Raw genomic sequence first — 17,085 nt, 5'->3', positions numbered from 1 at the left:
AGTTTTGGGTTGTGGAAGGTTACAGTCACATAAGCCCCTTACAGTTAATCTGGTACCATTTTAGCCAGGTGCTATATATGGACAGTCAACATTGTCCCTTCACAGGCCCTGCTGACTCGTCTCAGTGTATTATGCCACCATGGTATTACCACTTCTTAACAACACACTGAACCTAACAACAAAGCCTTCAGTGTGTTGCATAACCAAGGCAGTGCTACACAGTTTGTTGCAAACATTAGCAAACTCCATTAAATCAGTTCTTCCTGATGAGCAAGAGAGTAGTGTGTGATGTCAGGTTTTCCCTTCAGCAGTGAAGTATGAAATCAAACTGAATGCTCAGTAGGTGCAGGGATGTTACCTGTCCGCTTTCTGACTGCTGTGCTCTGTGGTGTATTTTTAGCAGCTGAAAATCACTAACTTCACTCGAGTGTTGCTGTAACACTGAAGGGCCTCCACTGGCATCAGTTGGACAGCTAACTGTAATGAGAACGATCATCTGTCCTCTAATGGAACAAGCTTTTAATGAATAATTGTTAATGTAACCGATTAGTCTTTTTCTTAAAGCTATATCCTTTTGTGTTTTTACTCTCATAACTGTGGTCCTGCTGCTCGACTATATAGACAACTAAAGAAATGTTACATCTGCTTCACACTGAATGACTCATATTTTCATCGCACAGCAGGGCATCATATCATCATTAGGTCTCAAAGGCCTGGTTTAAGTCAAAGTCTCAGTTGTGGTTCTGCTTAGTGATAAATAGCATTTGTCAGTGTGGCAACACAAGAACACCACCGTGGGAAACATTTCCACTCAACATTTACTGCTAAACGTCAGCAAGTTAGCAGGTAGCTGAAAGCACCCCAGCCTTAAGATACAGCATATATCTCAAGTTTATGCCATAGAGCACACGTCAAAATTAAGTGGTTTCATACTGAAGTCTCAGAAAAAATGTCATCAGCTGGGGATGGAACTATATATGTTTGGTTTATGGGGGCTGTGGTTTGGTGGGTGGCACATTTCTGCAGGGTAGTGAGAGGCAGGACAGCAAATTTAGGACCAAACAGCTTCCCACAAAGTTACATGTTCCAAATAACTGAGGAGAAGGGAAGTAAGAGGGCTGAATAATGGGCAATGTTTCTAAGAAGGCAAAAATAAGAAAGTCCTGGATGATCATAACCATATGGAGACTGTGTTTTGCTGAGAGGGAAGAAATGAGCAAGAGAGGAAGGGAAGTTTAGAGAGGGTGACAAAAGAAAAAAGTTTGGCAAGGAAGAAAAGGGGAAGACAGAGATGACAGAATAAAAACAGGAATGAAATGAAGGGTTAACCCAGAAGCTCACCTGTTTGAGGGGAGTCTGTGTTTTCTGTTTTGAATTTGAGGGGAGAGAGATGGGACCGGGCTGGGAGAGGAAGTAGAAAGTAGACGGACTGAGAGAGGGAGAGAGAGAGAGAGAGAGAGAGCAAGCGAGAGAAAGGAAACAGTCTGCTGTTTCACACACTGGTGGTGAAGTTGAGCCCCTCACAAGAATTCTTCTGGCTGTGTCCGCCATCTGGAATGTCGAGTCACTTCCTCTGTCTGCTCCGTGCTCTGACGGGGGTTGTCCTCTCCACTCCCTCCTTCCCCCTGCTCTGACAGCACTCTGAAGAACCTCTGCAGACCACACCAGTGAGGACGGGAGACTTCTGACAAGACACACACGCCGACACACAAACATCCAGCTTGAAAGTGAGACCCCACGGATTAACCCACGTCCAACCAGACACACTCTGAATGGAATCTGGGCCTGGAAGAAACAAAGACAAGTGCAGTCATCAGCTGGATTTTTTTGGAGGGTGTTCCCATTCCCTTATATGGCAACAAAACTGAGAAATCATTTGAATTATTCTGGTTTCTATTGCATGCCTGTCTGGTTTTGTTGCTGACTGAGTTCCATCTGGTCTGTTTCTGTGTCTGCTGTGTGCGTGTGTGAGTGCCGTGTGTGTGGCTTGATTTGTTTGTTTTGCCTTCTTGGTTCTTCTTTTCTTGTTGTTTGCATGTGGGGCTTTTTGTTTTGAGAAGGGAGCAGAGCTTGTGTTTGTGGTTAAGCTAGAGGGACCGTCGCTGCCTGAGGGCTGATAGCTTCATTCAGTCTCTGCAGCACCTCGCGTTGTTTTTCCTCTTCCTCCCCTCTCCCTCCCGCACACTGTTGTGATGATCAGTGTTTGTTGGAGCAACACACCCACCTGAGTGCAACCAAAAACTGAAACAGGGTCTTCACAAGGAGGGTATTCTCAGAAAGGCAGACTGGCACTTCGCGTGAGGAGCAGGGTGCAGTCGGGGTGGACTAACTTTGCCATCAGCTGGATGCGTTGTCTCTCTTCCTGCTATGGAATAGGATGTGTGACAACCAAAGAACCTATTGGGACTCAGCAAGTGCTAGCTTATAAAGCAAAGGTGTGGGGTAGTCAATTTGATACCTTGGTCACGAAGAAAAGGATCATGGGCAAGTCCTAAATACTTAAATAGCTAATTCATTCCACTCTGGCGCTGACATGAGTCAGTGAGTGACAGCGTGAGTGACAGCGTTCCAGCTTCTACAATTCTGACACAGCAAACTTGTGTTAGACTTGTGTTATGCCAAGTTCATCACCTCATGTGGAAGATTTTTGCAAACATATCTCTCTACATTGATTGCCATGGCTATGGCGGCATGGTACCATCGTGACATCAGCCGTGTGCAGGCAGAGGACTTGCTGGCACGGGCAGGGAGGGATGGCAGCTACCTAGTGAGAGACAGCGAGTCTGTGCCAGGAGCCTATGCCTTGTGTCTACTGTGAGTACAGACACACACACATCCTATCTGTCTATCTTTATTGTCATATTGTCACTACAAAAATACACAGGTTGCTTCAGGCTTTGAACATCTTTGGTCTGTTAACATAACTTGAAAACATTTTTTAACGAATATGACCCTCAGTTGAACTCAGACCTCATTTATACAGAAGACTGAATCTTTCTTCATGTGCCTAATTTTATAAGTTCCATCTCCTGAATGTTTGGTTCAGGATGTCATGGATCAGTAAAGGCTTCTCTATTTCAGAGGAAACAGAAATTTAGTTATACCTCATTTGAAAGAATATTTAATAATCTTATCTTGTGAAACCTTTTTGACATTTTTTGGCTTATAGGTTGGAAACTATTCACAAACTCAACATTTTTGCAGAATATCCCCATCTGTAAATCGATTCAGCTGCCTGACTCACCCTGTCATATCCATCACTTTCACCATCATCTGCCAGCAGGCAGCAAACACGCTCTTACAGCCTGAAAAGAAAGTAAATCATACAGGTTGGGCCAACCCCACACATACACCCTCTAAAGACTTGTCAGACTGTCCTGTCCGCACAAAGTCCATCTCAACCAATCAAACTCTGGCCCAGGACTCCCTTTTTCCCCTCTTACCCCACTTTCTTCCCTGGGGCCCCTGAAGGAGGGCGGGAGCTCCAGCGACCGCACTACGCTGACTGCTCATCAGCCTCAGCCAGATACATTCCTGAAAGCTGAGCCTGGCCGCTCACAGTGCTCCCTCTTTCCCTTCGTTCTTTTCTAAATAACTCATTCCTTCATTTAGTGTCTTACATTGATTTGTATTCTGTCATAATGATGTCGTATCTCCCGTTTGTCTGTATTATTTACCGTCACTAACGTTAATGTTTTGTCTGAAACAAGTCCTCAAAAGTGGCTGATGCTGATTATCCAAGTCTCTCATTGTATAAGTAAAACAAGCTGGATCATTAGTCATCTCTGAGACACCTCAAAACCTGCTAAGGAAGTTTGTGGTTTAAACTACAATCAGATTTGTTTTTAATCAAGTGATCATTAGAATTATGTACTATAGTTTCTCCTTTGAATATTTGCTAAGTTATCTGTTGTGGAAATTTACAAAGCCACTAATAAAAGATCTTTTCATGGCTCCCAAAGGTTCCAATGTCACGTCCACACCTATCGTATTCTTCCCGATGCCGATGGCCTTCTAGCGGTTCAGGTGAGTGTTCGCTTCCCGCTGCCGGACGGGGAAGAAAGACACACACAATGGAGATCTGAAACCATGGCACAAACTGCACACACAGTAAGAAACACAGGCGATCAGATTGAGTTGGAGGGCTCAGACAATGGTTTGTTATCGCCTGTTATGAGGCAAACAGGAACCTGTTTGTGTTTCATCTCTATACTTGCTCTGTTAGGACTGCAGCAGCCTTGTTGTTTGAATGGCATTTCTGCCATGTGGCTGCATGCTTGCAGCATGAGCTCAGCAGCACAGAGGAGAAATTGTTTTTATGTCTCAGAGATTCCTACTCAACCCACACACTAGGTCAGTGAGCAATGGATGCACTTATTTGTTATGTGTATGTATGGGGGTGTTTGTATTAGACATAATGAGTCTCTTGGATGTGGCACAGTTAAGCCCGTAATGGCATGTGTCTGTTTTTGATACTCTGAAAAAGGGGCCATTTAGTTACAAATGATCCAATTATTAGACCGTAGACACACAAGCACAAAGTTTTATGACCACACATCCACACTCATGCACGTTGGTAAAAGAGACCAAGAGAGTGAGAAAAATAGACTTCTTGCTTATCTAAACTGCGTGTCAGCCAATGCTCTTTCAAGACCATGTCTGCACATTAAAGCGCCACAATAAGTTTAATAACAATTGTCTGGCAGCTGTTTCCAAGCCCTCGACTTGGAAAAATCCTCCACTTTCAAACTAAGACCTTAAACTCAGTTGCTATTTTAGTTGTTTTTCCACTGCCATCAGTATAAACCTCCAGTACGTATTTTCCCTCACTGGATTTGCTCCACCAACTCACAAGTCGCATGCGTGCCTTTTTGTTTTTCCAAGAGAGACACAGATATTTCAGGGCCCATTTTGTCTCTCACTGTGTCTTATTTATTTTCTTTCTAATTGCTTTTCAAGAGATAACTGTGGCATAAACATACTTTGTTGAAGAGAGCCTGTCAAAAACAAACAGGTAGCTTGGCTCCTTCACTACCATTAGAAAAAAAAAATGAAAAAAGAAAACACTGAAAGGACACAGAAAAAAAACGTTGCTCTGAATGTTGCTCTAATTAGTTTTGTAGATCTGACTGCTGGTATATATTTTTAGCACCTGTTCACAGGATGTGTATTTGTATAATTGCAGCTTTTGCCTGTTCTGCTGTGACAACCACTGACATGTAGCTGTGAGGGTTTTTGTAGAAAGTTCAACATTAATCTTGTTTGTGTGTGGCCTGCAAGTACGAACATACGCATGTTGTGGCCAACGTGAAAAGTGAAACATCGCAGCAAACTATTGCTGTAGTCAGGAAACAGCTTTTGATGATGACATGTGTCCTGTGGCCTCAGGGACTTCTTTTATCACAGCAATGAAAGCTTTTTCTGTCATGCAAATATATACTTCTGCTTTTTTCTGCCAAGTAATTATCCTGGTGGGATTGATGGTCTTTCTGTGAAAAAACATCCACTAATAACCACATTGATTAATTTGTTCATTCATCTTTAATAGCTTTATCTGTTTCCGAGTCGCGGGGTGCCAGAGCCAATCTCAGCTCACACTGGGCGAAGGCATTATACACCCTGGACAGGTCACCAGTCCACCACAGGCCCACTAATAACGACATGAAAAGTTCATATTAAAGTTGGATTGTTGTTTTATTTACTGTCCAATGTAATGGACCACAAACAATACATGTAGACGTTAAACTGAGTGGGTATTTTGAAAGACCTCATGTCCACGATTAAAATGTTTTTCAAGGTTTAAGATTATAAACGAAGTAGATGGAAGATAAACAGATCTTAGCAGTCTATCAGCACACTTAAATGATGATGTGGTTTATAGATTTTATGTGGTCAGGGACATCAGTCGTGTATGTTTCACAGACAACGCAGGGGGTGCAGGTAAACTGTTTCCGGACACTGGAGGACTTGGTGTTGGGGTACCAGCATCCCCACAAAGGCCTCGTCATGCCCCTGCTCTACCCCGTTCCTCGAGATACAGACACAGGAGATGAGAGCTCAGGTGGGTCAACTAGTTTCAAAAAAATCTTCTGAATATTTCATAAATATTCAAATATAATACACAAAATCATGCACCTATACTAAAATATTCTTTGCCGGCCATTAATGCTTTATTTTATTTTTCATATACGCGCAGATGATGAGAGGTCACCTCCAGTTCCCGCATCTGTCAACACAGCACTTTTATTAGGACCACCAGCTAAAGCAAGCCCTCCTGCCCAACACCTGGATAAATTACAGGAGCTGAACACATCCAGGTATGATTATCCAGAAAAATGGTTACCAGCTGCAAATGCTGAATTCCAAAAATGAGTTTGGTCTGTTTAGTATGCAGTCTGTGTAGTTTTTCTTAAAACTTTAATATCGTCTCATTCACAAGCCAAAAAAATGGCTTGTGACTGATTATTAATTTGTAGTATCACATTAATGTTAACCACTCGGTATGTTCACTTCTAATCAACATGTTTTACATGAAGGACGGAGAAACCTGTGGAACTATATTCCTCAAATGCTTCAAAGCGGGTTTTCTAATAGATTTAGTGCAAACAGCAGCATGTCCAGGCACAGAGACAGCTTGCACAGTTTATTAGAAGTAACAGTCTAAATTCAGCCTGCCTGTTCTGTTTGCAGCACTGCGAGCGATGTGATTGGTTTGCTCAATGACTACCTCTTCAGCGAGCTTCCTCTTGACATTGAGAATGTGCATAAAGGAGCAACAACCCTATGCCACCTCAAGCGTACTCTGGGTATTGCCTGCCAAGGCCTAAACAGGTAGGCATCATTTTGCTATTAATGTTAAGGATGAATCCAATTTATGGACTGAAATAGTAAATGTTTTAATTTACCCAAATAATGTGTATATTTTTAAATATGATAATCAGTCAAAAGTTCTGTTTTGATTGACTCTACAGTGAGATTGATCTTACTCTATCAAGTCTGGAAACCCTGGCCAAGGTGTTTGACCATCCTAGCTGCTCTTTAACACACACCAAGGCACAGGTACGGCAAAATATGCTTCTATAAGAACAACTTCAAAATGGGTGAACACAGAACTGTAGGATGTAAAAGCTTATTATGAAAACTGGATAGGTTTCTAAAAAAGATGTTTGAGTTATCTTGTCCTTGTCTCTTTGGAAGGGTCCAGATATGGACATAGACACCTTGTTGTGCAAGATTTCAGCATTGGTCAGTCTGCTGTCTTCGCTGGAGAAAAAAGTATGTTTTTCTTGGGTTAAATTTATGAGTTATTTTTTAATGCCAGGGAATCTTAGCATACTATCAAAAACCCACTCTGGTCCCAGTCCTTTAATGCTCATTTGCAGTGATTGCTTAACTGGGATTGACAAGTACATAGATCCCCTGTAACAGAGTGAATAAAACAAAACTTTTCTTTGCTTATAAAGGTGTTAAAAGCTCTACAAGATGCAGTGACCAATCACAATCTGGCAGTGCAGCCTAATCCACCTCCGCCTGAACCGATACTCACCAACATCCCACCTGTAAAGAATCATGAGAGGCAGATTCCTGTCCACTCCTTTCAGGTAAACCAGGGTGAAAACGACCTTCATCTTACAATCAACATGATTTTGTCAATTCCTTGTTAATCAGTTACATTTTATTTTAACAGTATATGTGGACAAAGTGAGGAAAGTTGTCACACTTAAGGTGGACTATGTGATCATATTAAGAATTGCTTTTGTCTGCGTTACCAGGTGAAGATGGTGAGGTATGGCAGACAAACTGTTTCTGTAGATGTGGACACAGGAGTGCTGCTGTTTGACAGAAAAGCTGGGTCATTTGGCATAGAGAGGGTGTCACAGGACAGAAGTAAGAACGTGTGTCTTTTTTCTGTTCCCCCCGTTTCTCTTGCTTGCAAATATACTGTATCATTTTCTGTCAGTTCTGCAGATTGTCAAGTTCCAGAGCAGCACAGCCAAAGTACGCATGGTGGTCGACAGTCACCACAACACACCGCGGGAAATGACATTTGAAAGTGCACGGGTAAGATAATATAAGACAATATGGTAGTCTTTCACAACTCCATAAAGAGTTTGGTCTAGACCTGCTCTTGATGTAACTTTGTTATGATTTGATTGGAGTACACGCTTTCCCCTCCCCTGAGTCACTGAATGATTGGTATCCCATTCAGAAACGTGACTCTTTCTGCCATCTCCTCCAAATGATGAAAACCCAGCACTCTCATCTCAGTGAACCTGACATGGTCTCAGTGTTTGTTGGCACCTGGAATATGGGTACGCATAAATGTGATGACCACCTCATGCCTCTTTGTTTTTTTGTTTTTTTGTTTTTTTTATTTAACTAATTTATGTGCTGAAGTAGTGGAAATAAAAGGGAGATGATTTTTGATTTTTGATTTATTGTGTTGTTTTGTGCGTACAGGTGGTTCCCCTCCTCCACGGAGCCTGCAGTCATGGGTCACCTGCTGTGGTTTGGGACACACACCCGATGAGTCGACTGCATTTCTTCCTCATGATATTTACGCTTTGGGGACTCAGGAAAACCCTCAGGGGGAGAGAGAGTGGACAGAGCACATCAAAGCAACCCTTCGTAGCTATACTCACATTGACTTCAAACAGGTAATTAGGGTTAGGGTTCCTTCATTTCTTTATTCTTGAACCCTATATTCAAAATTCTGAAAAGATTTTCTTCTGTATTACAAAAGCTACCCAATCTAATATAAAACTGCAATATTACGTCTGGTAGTATATATTAAATATGAAGAAATCCACATTATTTACTTGGAAAGACAAGGGTTCTGCAACACCACAGCATATTTTTGAGAGGAATATGAGAATTTTATGTTTTGTCATCAGTGTGCTTGTGAGAATAAATCTCAGAATATAATCTTGGTGATACATGATGTCGAACAGTATCTCTTTCACGGGCTGTGCACACCTTTCAGCTCGTGATCATAGAAATTGGTCACATGCAGTGAAAAATCTTCATGCTTTTGTAATATGATTTAATGTCCTGCAGGTGGCAGTCCAGTCCCTCTGGAACATGAGGCTGGTTGTGTTCGTGAAGCCAGAGCACGAGAGCCGCATCAGCCGTGTGAACACAGCCAGCGTGAAGACAGGCCTGGGCAACACATTGGGTCGGCTGCCCTGCATAAACACAGCATCACAAATACACAAAAATCAGCAAGAGGAAAGATTCACTGTTGACAGCAAGAAATAAAAAAGATCATATAATTAACAAGAACAAAACATGTTTTTAAAATTAGAAGGGTTTGATGTTGTTATTTCTGTTGTTTTAGGAAATAAAGGAGCTGTCGGGGTCTCATTCTTCTTCAATGGGACGTCTTTTGGGTTCGTTAACTGCCACCTGACCTCTGGAAGTGAGAAAGTCCTCAGGTACGTTGTGCCTTTGTCTTTATACTTCAGTCAAGGACCAAGTGTGTGTGCTCCTGTGTCATATCTATGTTGCATCAAAAGTTTGTCTCCATCACTCACCTGTAATCACACTCCCATGGTTTGAATCCAGCCAAAGTCAAAGTCTTTCAATGTATGTCATGTTCAGGAGGAACCAGAACTTCGTGGACATCCTCAGACTGCTGTCTCTGGGTGATAAACAGCTTGGGGCTTTTGATATCAGCCTGCGCTTCACTCACCTCTTCTGGTGTGGAGATCTCAACTACAGGCTAGACTTGGACGTGCAGGTCAGATTAGCCTTTAGTGCTGCTTCCTCATCAATTACTGTTTCTAAAACAGCGTGCTCTGATTTGATGCCTACTAAAGGTTTGGTAGTAGACATGAAATGGATATTTATGCTACTACTTCTCTGGTATTCACTGACAACAGGACATCCTGAAACATGTATCTAAGAGAGAGTTTGAGGAGCTCATGTGTGCTGATCAGCTGACCCGCGAGAGACACAAAAGGAAAGCCTTTCTCAATTTCAGTGAGTTTTCTATTCACCTTTGATCTGTATTGGCAGCAATGTATATTACATCATGAACACATTCCACAAAAAATTTAATGGCATTTTACAAATGCACAATAAATGATAAATTAGTTCATGGTAGTTTTATTATTCCGTTTATTTCAGCTGTACCTTTTGCTCACTCTGAAATTTTGTGTTTATCATGGTTAAGTGGAAGAAAAGATTGCATTTCCACCCACCTATCGATATGAAAGGGGCTCTCGTGACTGCTACCTGTGGCAAAAGTACAAGACCTCAGGGGTGAGTCATGTGTTGCCAACCACAAGAGGACAGAGGATAAATGCCCACATTAGCATGACAGCAGCTACACATTTGACCCATTTGGGACTTGCGTACTAAATTTGCTTTGCAGTTCCTGATATTGTTTCACACGTTCATTTATTTGAACAAACCAAAACCAACAAATCAGCTCAAAGCAGATAAAAAATAAATAAATAAATAAGGAAGCTAAAAAAATAAAGTAAAGGTTATAATGCATCAGAGTTGTGAATGCAAACACAATATACAATACAAAACAAAATTTTTGCAGTGCAATCTTTGACATGGCTGACTTTGACAGCAGCTGCTGTAATGACTGTAAATAAAGGGCTGAGTATTTTACCCAGTTTACACAAGGAATGTCTGGCATGAAGGACTGAAGGCACTTAAAAAGGACAAACAAACACATTGATCTTTACCTATATTTGTTTCTGCAGGTGCGAGTTAATGTTCCATCATGGTGCGACAGGATTCTGTGGAAATCCTACCCAGAGATGCATATAGTATGCACTGCATATGGTAAGATGTGCAGCTTTTAAATAAAATACATGTTTTAGTAGAAAATAAAATAAAAAGTAAATAATAATAATAATAAAAACAGCAAAAAATGGCAAGACAAAAGCTGTCATGCAGCATTCTCAAATGAGGTATCTATGGGCTTTTAGCTTTGGTTTGGTTTGTTTTTTTCACGAGAACAACCATTAAAACCATCAACCCCTACATTCTGGTCTGTGGTCCATTTAGAAACAGAGTCATTTCCTCTCACTCCGCTGCAAGCATCTGTTTCTGACTAACATCAGCCAAATCAAAGAAAAACAAATGCAGGGTAGTTGGACAACAAAGTTTTGTCTCCTGAATGATTCTTTTAACTGAGTCCATGTGCTTTCTGTGTCAAGACAGGTTTTAAGTCATAGAAAATATAAATTAATAGAGTAAAGTAAAAAAGAAATAAAGTAAAAGTAATGCTCCTCACACTAGTCAAGTAATATGGTGGATTGTCTGTTACCAGGTTGCACGGATGACATCTTCACAAGCGATCACTCACCTGTTTTCGCCACGTTCGAGGTGGGAGTGACACCACAGTTCAAAACAGGTGCTGTCATTGTTGTGGCCAGTGAGACACAAACATTGAATATGACTGAATGTAGTCGCGCGCTGAACAGTACTACCATGCATTTGTCTTGCACAGATCCAAATCCAAGCATGGAGAGGGCCTGGATAGAGCTTGATGGTGTAGAGGTCATTGTGAAGACGGCGAGCAAAGCAAAGTTCTTCATTGAATTTCATTCAGCTTGCCTTGAAGGTATGATGTCTCATCAAAAAGAGATTATGCGTTACATTTAGCACAGTGCCACGCTGCAACAGAAATCGATGAATGCCTTTCTTTGCAGAGACAAGACGCTCCAGCGAGAATGACTCACAGAGCTGCGATGTCCCTGGGTTTCTCAAACTTGGCTGGTCCTTCAAACAGCTGCCCAAGGTCAGAGTCTCAGTTGCTTTGTAGATAATAATGAAATTTTCTCTGAAAAGTTTGTCTGTGAATTCTAAATCACTAACTTCTGTTTTAGCTTCATCTGGCCCTGTCTGACATGGAATACCTTCAGGATCAGCACCTGCTGCTGTCTGTCAAGTCATGTGATGGATTTGAGTCATATGGTTGGTATAAGGACAAATTAATTTTATCTAATTTATTTATATCTAGTTTACTGCTTTACTAATGAATGCCCTATTCACTCTTCAAGTTCTATCTAGTACTCCTGGTAGTTTCATTATGTTTTATTATGGGTGGATATGGTTTGCACATCCTTATGGAGATGATACATCATTTATGAGCAGTTTATCATCAATTTTTATTTTTTATTTAATTATTTTTTCTTTTACCAAGTATGCTTACAATCATTGATGGTGTTTATAATGTTCCAAATAAATTACAGTCATTACCTGCAAAGCTAAGGAAAATACTTTGTTGCGTTTTGGGAAAGGTCTTATAGATCTAATCTAATACATTTAAAATGTTTTGTTTTGTTTTGTAGGTGAATGCTGTGTAGCCCTGCGCTCACTCACTCGCACATCAGAGCAGTTTGAGACATTTCTGAGTCACCGAGGGGAGGAGATGGGCTCCATAAGAGGTCGGGTCAGGGTGCACGTCCCCAAGGACAGGAGAGGAACGCGAGCAAAGATCTATGGTAGGTCAGCTGCCACTAGTACTTCCCTCGTCTTTGCCTTGCTTGCACTTTCACTTCCCACTAAACTTTCAACTCCATGGTCACTGCTTTCTTTCACTCTCTTGTGAGTCTCACATTGCTTCCTCTATTTGGTTCCTCAATGATCCCTGGCTTGGCTTTATGCTTGCTGGTATATATCGACCGCTTCCTCTTTTGGCTCCTGATTGACCCTGACCAGATGCATCCTGAGACACTGAAACAGGACAGATCAGTATTATGGCACCAGGTCAGATGCCACACAAGGCACACACAAAAACCACCATGATGCTGACCTCCATGCACTCCAAAGACTTTAAAGAAGTTGCACTATGTAAAACGTGAGGTTCATTTCTTGTGGTTTGACTTTTCCAGAATGGTTTTGTTTGGAGAAAGATGACAAACGTCCTGGGAGGGGACACATGTCTCTTGCGCCTACAAGGGTCCCAATAAATAGGTGAGGACTTAATAATGTTCATAATGTTTCCGAACAACAGTGTAGAGGAGCAGGAAGCCCTCAGTTCTCGCTCTTTTCCAGGAGAAATCTTCTGTTTTGCAAATTAAATTAATCTTTTTCCATGTAAAATGTAATATCACGTGAAAGCAACAATTGTGTAGTGTTAAGTTTGTCTTCTCATCATTACCTGCAGCCACATGCAGACCTGTGTATTGATCTTAAATGTCATCATTGACCACTGAACATCATATTTCGATGAGTGAAAATTGAAGACACATCCAGTAATTTGATTTGGTTACTCATTCAGGTCTTCTGCAGTTCCGCCCAAACTAACTCCGAGCAGCTACACCAATCCTGCCTACTTCATCTTTGAAGGTGTGTCAGTGGCACGCAGAGTGGAGGAGACTCTCCCCGGTCAAAAGGACCCTCAGGTGATCTGGTCTGGCAATGAGGCGTTGCAGCTCCCAAAAGTCTCAGGGCGTCAGGGCTTTGACAGGAGACCCTGTCGCAGATCCGATTTTACTGAGATTGAAATTCCAGCGATCATGCCCCAGTACATTCCAACCAATGATATTCATGCACCCAACTCCTCTTATCAGCTTTTCCCTGCCAAAGACCCATCCCCCATATCTCCACCCTCAAGTCATGTCATCTCACAGTACCAGGAGCAGAATTCACAACTCAGAGACAAATACCAAGGTAAAAATATTGGTCAGGACTCCATACTGCCTGAGAAGAACCTGAGGAACTTGTATATGAATCACTCAGCAATCATCAGGGAAAAAGCCAGAAGGAATCAACATCAGCATCTTCCAGAGAGAACCAATCCTCTCCGGGCAGCCAAGGCGCCACCAGCCTTCCCTTACACCCCGACGCACTTAGCACACTGTCAGGTTTCTGCTCCCTGGGTCGTGGATCAGCAACCAACTGGGCCTACAGGGGACAATTCCCTCACTGCTTTACAAATCGCCAAGTCCCTCAGCGAAGTGGACTTCTTCCCCACAGAGCAGATAGGCCCAACAATCCCAAACCAAAGACCTGGTTATAGAAATGGCCCCTCGATGCCTGGAGATAGAGGATACAGCTGGGATAAAGAGGTATGCTGCTGCTCTCAAAGACAGTTTTTAATAGACATAACACTTATTTCCCTCAAATAATTCTGTCTGGTTCATATTGTTGCAGGTGTCTGTCCTCCAAGGTGCACCAGAGACAGTGCGGGAGCTTCTCAGTACTCTTGGTCTTCAGAAATACACCCTGGGACTCAGTCTCAATGGCTGGGATGATCTGGATTACTTCAGGTAAAAGGATTTTGGATAACGTAGTTCAGAAGGCATGGATAGTAAATCAATGAAGAATTCAGGAAGGAATGTAAATGTTTAGGCATGAAAGAATGTAAATTTACAAAGAAAGCGTGAGGGAATGTAGATGGAAAAAGAAAAACATTTTATCAGTTAATTAATGTCTGCGTTTATTTTTGTGCATTTTGGTGCAATTTAATCGATCGGAATTTATTTATTGCCTAATTTATTTCTTTATGTGTGTTTTTTTTTTTTTTTTCAGTGCCAGTCTTCTGTAAGAGAGGGCTTTCTAAAAGCAGTTTAAAATTATTTCAATGGGTATATATGAATTTTTTTGAGATTAAAAAACAGGAACTAGAGTAAAGTGCGAAAAAATCTGCATTTCCTTCACTTTCATCGCTTTCTACCTTATGTAGCTTTGCAAAGCTTTAACATTGACAAAGATTTAGACAATGAAGTGGTAAATATTAGTTGAAAAACAATTCTATTCTGAATTTTGGTTCAATGCCATTTCTTCTCACCACAGTGGCATTACAGAGGAGGATCTGCGTGCTGCAGGAGTGACAAACCCCTCACACCGACGCAGGATCCTCGAGAACCTGCCCAGGAACTGGAACTGAGGAACGCAGATAAACAATATCCATAATATGGGGCTTCTGCTCAATTCCAACTCAATGAACTGCTTGAAATCTAGAGAGCGAACAGACTGATTGCATATCAAACACAACAGCTGGACTTTACCTCAGCCCTGCCATATTTTCACTTACCCAATCAATATCACAACAATAGTTTGTATGTGTCAGTGCAGCAAAGGGAACATAACACAGGAAATACTCTTTGCACAGTCTGCTTTATTCATCTATCCATCCATCTTAACAGATAATGAGAGCAGGGTGATATGAATGGAGAACCTTGAAATGTGTTTCTAGTAACAGTCGCATTCACAAATGTTTGTTATGGTATCAAGGTCTTGTTTAATGTTGTTTTAAATGATTTCTGAATGACTATAAAAATATTGTTCTTTAGTTTCCAGTGTTCACCCGAAGCTAGTGTTTACCATTCTCCTTCATCTCTTCTACTGTGTGCTCCACAATATTCTGCTATTATTGAGCCTGGACTTGAGCTTGTAAAAGCCCTCTGTTAAACTTGTGGAGCACAAAATCCATAGCCACACTTATCTACTGGAAAATTGTCTGTAAAGCTGGTGTGGAAGGATATGCCTTATCTCATTTTGTTTACTGTCGCTCACTGTTGCTATCATGTCACTTAATCAGTACCTATGCCCACTGTGTATGTTTTATGCAACCTTTAAAAAGTGAAGCGCATAAAGCAACTGTTGACTGTCACCAGGCAAACATAAGAGTCATTTCATTCTGTGAAGCTTGGCTATAGGAGAAATCTCTCCTTTTCGCGTCTCTGTCTCTTCTCAAGCGTTGTTTAATGCCACGTAGAAATTGAGGTGTTTCCGCCTGCTTGATGGTGTTGTATCATAGTGGGGCAAGGTTTTCTGGGTTAATATGAAACTAGAAATCAATTCATACCAAATGCCAGGCGATGGTTCTCTTTATGGGAAAGTTTTAACAGAATCACCATCCAGTTTTAGTCAAACATTGCTGCATAATTTTGTATGAAGTCAGGGTTTGACTTTTTTGTTTTTCCTAGTGTTTATTCAATTATCATTTTTCATTTGTTTTGTTAAAGTCAGACTGCAGATAACATTTCTTTATTCTGAACAACTGAGCAAACATCAATACCAATTACATGAATATACTTACATCATTAGGAATTGTCATGTAAATGATGTCTGAATTTATATCCAAGTGCACAAACAGATATGTGGAAGTTGCATTTATCAGCTTGTGGAGATAACAGGCTGCAACCAAAAGACATGAGACAAGTGTGACTTATCCTAAAATAACTCCATCAGTTTCTCTCGGTGTGTGAGTGCTCTTGTTTTGCTTGTTGCTTTCAGTGACAGTAGTTACTTATTAAAACATGACCAAACACACCCCTCTCCACTGACAGCAGCTATGTGTCACTGACCTGTAAATAGTATGACAGCAACAGCGTCATCACCTCCAGGCACACAGACGGTTTTGGCAACACTGACAATCAAAAGGTTTTTAGTCTTTTGGAACAATTGTCTGACACACAGCTCCTGAAATACCACAGTGTGACTGTTTGTGTGTGTTTTTGCATATGAGGTACAAAATATAAGAAGTTCCTCAAGGATGTCTGGAGGTGGAGGCTGCTATCACTGGTCAGACCCAGACGGGCTCTTTCCCCCCAATTTTCAGTGTTTGAGGTAAACTAAGCTGAGATAATCAGCTGCTGGTTGTAGCTTCACATTTATCCATCCATCATTCTTCTCATCTCTCTTTGAGGAAATAGATGGCGATTTGCCAAGGTTACCATTTGTTAACATTTCCATCTTTGACGGATTCATTGATAATCCGAGAAATAACCTGCTTACAACATGTGTGAATGCTGTAAGTCCTTCCTCCCTGCACCACCCTGAAAGCATTTCTAATTGGAAACATGCTTTGGCAGTGGCCCACTCACATTCCAGACATCTCAAACACAGAAACCCACAATCTCACATTGCACCCACTGAGCTGACCTGGACACAAATAAGTCACAACTGCATCTGCGTATGAGGTGAATGAGTCAGTTTCTATATGTAGCAGCGAAGAAAGTTAAGGGACATTTAGAGTAAAAACTCCTCCTCTGAATTTTACATCTAACATGTCACTAAAATGTATCCTATTCAAAAGTTTCAGGTCAGTTTCGAATACTTTTTTTTTTTTATTAGAAAGCACCATTTGATAATGTAGCAGGTGATATTATT

At 41.3% G+C, this 17,085-nt stretch overlaps 1 protein-coding gene across 2 annotated transcripts; it reads left to right on the top strand.

The window, feature by feature from the left end:
• Window positions 1-1,511: 1,511 nt before the first annotated feature.
• Window positions 1,512-15,583, top strand: inppl1b (inositol polyphosphate phosphatase-like 1b). 2 transcript variants are annotated; one of them, XM_029511922.1, is made up of 27 exons: window positions 1,512-2,814; window positions 3,963-4,026; window positions 5,923-6,061; window positions 6,197-6,317; window positions 6,691-6,831; window positions 6,972-7,059; window positions 7,198-7,275; window positions 7,464-7,601; window positions 7,773-7,887; window positions 7,961-8,061; window positions 8,210-8,312; window positions 8,461-8,657; window positions 9,058-9,175; window positions 9,338-9,434; window positions 9,601-9,739; window positions 9,882-9,981; window positions 10,175-10,263; window positions 10,719-10,800; window positions 11,291-11,374; window positions 11,471-11,584; window positions 11,673-11,761; window positions 11,850-11,937; window positions 12,315-12,467; window positions 12,858-12,939; window positions 13,247-14,036; window positions 14,122-14,237; window positions 14,764-15,583. In XM_029511922.1, exons 1-27 carry the CDS (start codon window positions 2,678-2,680, stop codon window positions 14,855-14,857), a joined length of 3,657 nt encoding a protein of 1,218 aa, XP_029367782.1. In that variant the 5' UTR covers window positions 1,512-2,677; the 3' UTR covers window positions 14,858-15,583. The 2 variants fall into 2 exon arrangements, with proteins under 2 accessions (XP_029367782.1, XP_029367784.1); XM_029511924.1 differs by having other exon boundaries at window positions 7,773-7,895; window positions 7,969-8,061.
• The last annotated feature ends 1,502 nt before the right edge of the window (window positions 15,584-17,085 follow it).

The sequence above is a fragment of the Echeneis naucrates genome, chromosome 10, assembly GCF_900963305.1.
Source record: "Echeneis naucrates chromosome 10, fEcheNa1.1, whole genome shotgun sequence".
Lineage (NCBI taxonomy): Eukaryota > Metazoa > Chordata > Actinopteri > Carangiformes > Echeneidae > Echeneis > Echeneis naucrates.
Note: the sequence above shows the minus strand (reverse complement) of the source record. Positions and strands in the feature narration are given on the sequence as shown.

What these genes read in the sequence shown, in the direction of transcription:
- inppl1b (XM_029511922.1), top strand. Translation starts at nt 2,678, where the DNA reads ATGGCTATGGCGGCATGGTACCATCGTGACATCAGCCGTGTGCAGGCA. An exon ending in AGGCCTGGGCAACACATTGG is followed by an intron (nt 9,176 to 9,337) that starts GTCGGCTGCCCT and finishes CTGTTGTTTTAG; the next exon opens with GAAATAAAGGAGCTGTCGGG. An exon ending in GATACAGCTGGGATAAAGAG is followed by an intron (nt 14,037 to 14,121) that starts GTATGCTGCTGC and finishes ATATTGTTGCAG; the next exon opens with GTGTCTGTCCTCCAAGGTGC.